This window comes from Triticum urartu, chromosome 1 (assembly GCF_003073215.2).
Source record: "Triticum urartu cultivar G1812 chromosome 1, Tu2.1, whole genome shotgun sequence".
NCBI classification, from domain to species: domain Eukaryota; kingdom Viridiplantae; phylum Streptophyta; class Magnoliopsida; order Poales; family Poaceae; genus Triticum; species Triticum urartu.
The window spans coordinates 567,655,884-567,661,142 of record NC_053022.1 but is presented as its reverse complement, the minus strand read 5'-3'; the positions used below and the strand labels follow the sequence as shown (position 1 = coordinate 567,661,142).

General features: G+C 50.6%; 1 protein-coding gene across 1 annotated transcript; it reads left to right on the top strand.

Annotated features, from left to right (window-relative positions):
- Positions 1-1,402: 1,402 nt before the first annotated feature.
- Positions 1,403-3,421, top strand: LOC125533195 (E3 ubiquitin-protein ligase WAV3-like). Its single transcript, XM_048696934.1, has one exon. It carries the CDS (start codon positions 1,403-1,405, stop codon positions 3,419-3,421), a length of 2,019 nt encoding a protein of 672 aa, XP_048552891.1.
- Positions 3,422-5,259: the final 1,838 nt, after the last annotated feature.

Below are 5,259 nucleotides of genomic sequence, written 5' to 3'. Positions count from 1 at the left end.
ACGAGATCGGAGAGGCTAAACCCTAGAAGCTAGCCTATGGTATGATTGTATGTTGTCCTACGGACTAAAACCCTCCGGTTTATATAGACACCAGAGAGGGTTAGGGTTACACAAGGTCGGTTACAAAGGAGGAGATATCCATATCCGTACTGCCTAGTTTGCCTTCCACGCCAAGTAGAGTCCCATCCGGACACGAGACGAAGTCTTCAATCTTGTATCTTCATAGTCTAACAGTCCGGCAAAAGAATATAGTCCGGCTGTCCGAAGACCTCCTAATCCAGGACTTTCGGGCCCCACACTTCCTCGCGCCGTCCGACCGGACGCGCCACTCGCGCGCGGGGTCTGCTAGAGTTGCTCATATACATCATATCCTTGTATATGTGTATATTGTTTCATGATTTTTTGATACTGAAAAATTAGAATTTTGATTTATTTTCCTTCCAAATTTCAGCCTCCCAAACATCCAACTCTAAGTTGCCTCCGTCCGGTACAAAACTATGATCTCGGTTCATCTAGAAGGAAATTATGGTCTCGGCTGAAGCTTCAAAGTGGCGCATCTGTATTTATCTTATGCAAGTGGAGCGTTGTGCTTGAAAGATGGCATGCAACTTTGAATCATCTGAAACCAGCAGCATAATGATCAGATAACATTATCTACAATTAGAATGGGCATATCCATTACAAGATTTTAAAAACGTGAGAATAGAAAAAACATAGAATTGAAGTAGCATGCTCATCTCGACCCTACAAGATTTTGTGTTGTTTGACTGCATCATAGGAAAAACAAACGTTTTTTCAAAAAGGTTTTGAGTGGATGCTAAAAATCTTATGGAAAGTAGTAAAAAAATCCTTAGGAAAATCCTTAATCATGTGAATCAAACAACCAACATAGTAAAGATTCCCAAGGATTCTAGTCCTTCAAAATCCGTATGAAAATCCTTTGAAAGGAGGCCTAAGCATGCACCAATTAGCAGGTTAGAAATAGCAAGCATTTGTTTTCTCCGTACAATTTTGCCCAAAAATAATCAAAACATTGGCTCGTATGAATAGTGAAGAACAAAATGAGGCTGCTTGCTGAAGTCGAAACAAGAACATAACATATGAGAGAATGAACAGCGTGTTTTTACTGCCGTGTATTTGGGCTGTGGCTAAACTAGCCTAAAGTCCTAAACCGAGTCTGCCTCTGCTGCCATGTCTTCCATATCGATCGATGCTTCTTCCTTAGCGTCCACCGAACGCAGTTGAGTTGGCGCCAGACTCACGCTGACTACACCTCTCCTCTATCGGTTTGCATGGCCTATAAATACGTGCACAAATTCAAACATCTTCAACTCGAATCCATCCATACACCCACACCACCGCCAACACGTTCGATCGATCCCCGGTTCTCGCCGATCGATCCATGGAGAGCCGGTGCTCCGCCTGCTTCCACCCCCGCTCCGGCACCGCGGCCACCTGTCCGGTCTGCGACGCCGCGCGCACCACCACGTTCGGCGTCTCGCCCGCGGCCCGAACGGTGCATGGGTCCTTCTCGCCCGCGCAGCCGGAGCATCGTCCCACGGCCAACCGCTTCTCCTTCGGCGGCTCGCCCGCGCAGCCGGAGCATCTGTCCACGGCCAACCCCTTCTCCTTCGGTGGCTCGCCCGCGCAGCCGGTGCACCGGTCCACGGCCAACCCCTTCTCTTCCCCGTCAGCGACGGGCTATTTTGGATCTGGACTGCCCCCGGCCACGGAGAACCCCCTCTCCAAGTACACGCTCATGCAGCCGGGGCCTGTGCAGACAAGCTTGCCGTTCCGGACAGACAACGCCCCGGAGACCTGCGTGTACGACGACGACGAGCCCGTCGTGGAGCCGCCACTCGATCGCCAGAGCGTCGTCCAAGAAGCGCTCGTCCTCAAGACACACTCCGAGATTCCGGCCGTGGCGAGGGGCACGGCCCACGGCGGCTTCGCCGTGCTGGTGCACGCCAAAGCTCCCGGCGTGGCGTCCACCGCCGAAAAAACGCCGGTCGACCTCGTGACGGTGCTCGACGTCAGCGGGAGCATGACCGGCCAGAAGCTCGAGCTACTGAAGGACGCAATGGGGTTCGTCGTGGACAACCTTGGCCCCGCCGACCGGCTCAGCGTCGTGTCCTTCTCGGACCACGCTCGCCGGGTCACCCCGCTGGCGCGCATGTCGGAAGCCGGGAAGGCCTCTGCGAAGCTCGCCGTGCAGTCGCTCTACGCCGATGGCTTCACAAATATCCTCAAGGGCCTTAAGATGGCCGCCAAGGTACTCGACGGCCGCCAGCACAAGAACACCGTCGCCAGCATCATCCTGCTCTCGGACGGCAAGGACAGTTACCAGCAGCAAAGAAGCTACCAATATCTGGTGCCACGCTCCCTGGCGAGAAGAGGTGGCCGCCCGATGGCGCCGATACACACGTTCGGCTTCGGTACCGACCATGATCCGGCGGCCATGCACGCCATCGCTGAGCTGACCGGCGGCACGTACTCCTTCATCGAGAACCAGGCGGTGGTGCAGGACGCGTTCGCGCAGTGCATTGGCGGCCTCCTTTCCGTCACCGCACAGGAGGCATGGATCGCCATCACGTGCCCACACCCTGACGTGCGCGTCCGGGACGTCAAGTCCGGTCGCCATGAGAGCCGCGTCCTTGCGTACGGACGTGCCGCCTCGGTGGATATTGGCGAACTCTACGCCGACGAGGAGAGGCGCTTCCTGCTGTTGGTGGACGTGCCAAGAGTCGCCGGTGTCACAGACGATGACGCCATGGCCACACCTCTTATCAAGGCGAGCTGCACCTACAAAGACACGGCGACGGGGAAGTCGATGGAGGTGGCCGGTGAGGACGCCATTGTGCAGAGGCCGGCGGAGGTGACGACGGACCAAGAGCCATCCATAGAGGTCGAGGTGGAGCGTTTCCGAGTGGAGGCAACACAAGACATCGCGGCAGCGAGAGCGGCCGCCGAGCGCGGCGACTACGCCGAGGCCGCAAGGATACTGGACAGACGGCAGAAGGCGGCGGCAGGCAATCTGGCCGGCGACGCCCGGTGCATGGCCCTGGTGTACGAGCTAGGAGAGCTCAGCGCCCGCGTGGCGACCAGGCGTGAGTACGAGCAGACGGGCCACTCAACCCTGCTGTCCGGCATGAGCTCCCATGAGCAGCAGCGTGCCTCGTCTGCGAGCCTGTTTGGTAGCATGGCGCCCGCCATGACAGCAGGATCGGCGGCACGTGGGCATTTTTATTTAGAATCGTCGGCGATTGCGTTTGGGGCGGCGGCAGGAGCGTTCGCTACGCCGGCAATGAAGAACATGGTGGATTCATCCCGGAAGATACGTGAAATGCGGCAGCAGTCGCCGGCGACGACAACAATGCACAACGGTGCGATCAACTTTGCTCCGAACAATGGCGGCAGCTAAGCCAAAGCTGGCATGGTGACCTAGAGGTGTAGTGCTAGCCTGCTAGGCTAGTCTATTACTACTACTACTTATCTGGTTAGGTTAAGAAATGTGGAATGGGGGATGGATACATTATGCGGTTTCAGTTAAATTTGGACCTTGTTAGTATGCATCGTATTTTTTTTACGGGAAAACCTCTCGATATTTTATTTCTCAGCTAAAAGAGTTACATCATTTATTACGTACATAAGGAAGAACGAAATTGGGTGGATCTCCATCCCATTCAAAAGAAAATTGAGTATCATAAGAGTGCTTAGCCAGATGGTGAGCAACTCGATTGGCTTCCCTCGGGCTGTGTTTGAAAGTAACTTCATTGATCATCTTAGCTCTTACAAAACAGTCAGCTAAGGCTGCAGTATAAGGACCAAAGATCTCCAACTCCCCATTGCACGCGTTGATTAACTCCAAACAATCAGACTCACATGTGACATGGGTGCAGCCCAACTTCTCAACTAGCTCTAGACCTTTTAGCAGGGCGAGGGCCTCCGCCGAGGCAGCATCTAAGATCATCTGAACAGGGCTGGCTGCTCCTGCGACAGCCTCACCTGCGCTGTTACGTCATCTTATTCTTATCGATGGAAACTATCGTGAAAACAAGAATATCCTGAGCCGATGCATGTTGATGAAAATAATTCCAGTGGTTACAGTTTTCTTTTGTAGTGACTCTCACATTTTTGAATTGTTTGTTCATCGATTTTGCTTTTCAAATTGGCAAGTGTGTTCAAACATCTAGTAGGATTGTTATTCACCCACAAAAAAAGAGATGGTTATTCGCCCTCATTTCCATTGAACACACATCAACAAGAACTCTATGACCAAGTATTTCTAATCGATGACAAAATGAACGTCAAAACTCAAAGATAATATCACAACAATGTCATGCTTACCGATTTCTCACTACCACAATTAAACAATTACTCACGGCCATACATAGCACCAACACGTATAGACAGTCATAAATAAAAAATTACTAATACATCTTATGCACAAACAAAAGTTTGCATGACGATCATCTTCAAAACATACATCATAGAAATCACAATATTATTCAAGTTTTACAATGGCAGAAACAGTCATTAAAAAATACATCTTATGCGCAAACAAAAGTTTGCATGACTATCATCTTCAAAACATACATCATAGAAATCACAATATTATTTAAGTTTTACAATGGCAGTGCCATGCATCGACTCTCATTTACAACCATATATATTAGCTTATTTCAGAGCACTATCTTCACACGATGTAATTTACACACGAATCGGCAGCTTAGCTATCACAATAAGTGGTAAAGGAAAAATGAGAATGCAAGTGGTAAAGGAAAAAGGAGAATGCAACAGAGGGACATGGAAATGCTCGGTCGTCTGGCTGCTTTTTATCTCAAATTGATGCTCGCATAAGGGAAGAACTCTGACGGTGCATACTTGGAGGTATTGAAGCTTATGCGGTAGAAACCAGGAGCGACATTGTCGACAATGTCCATCAGCTGACCTCTGCGTCCATCATTGTTTGTAATTGAATTGCCCAGGACTTTCCATCCTTGAAATCTATGTTGTCGAATGACGGGGGACTAGACGCATCCTTCCACATCTCTCCAAGTGAACTTCAACTCCATGTGCTGGTGATCCGAGAGCCATGTCCAGCACACGGGTTGTGATAGGAGGGCATGTCCGGTATGTAAATTCAGGAGCTTTATTGTCAGAAAGCTAGCAAGGAGCTCCAAGGTGTGCTCCGATAATCCTCATCCGATCTTTCAATTTTTCTTTAATGAAGCGTAAGAAAGCCAAATTTTCAAAAGT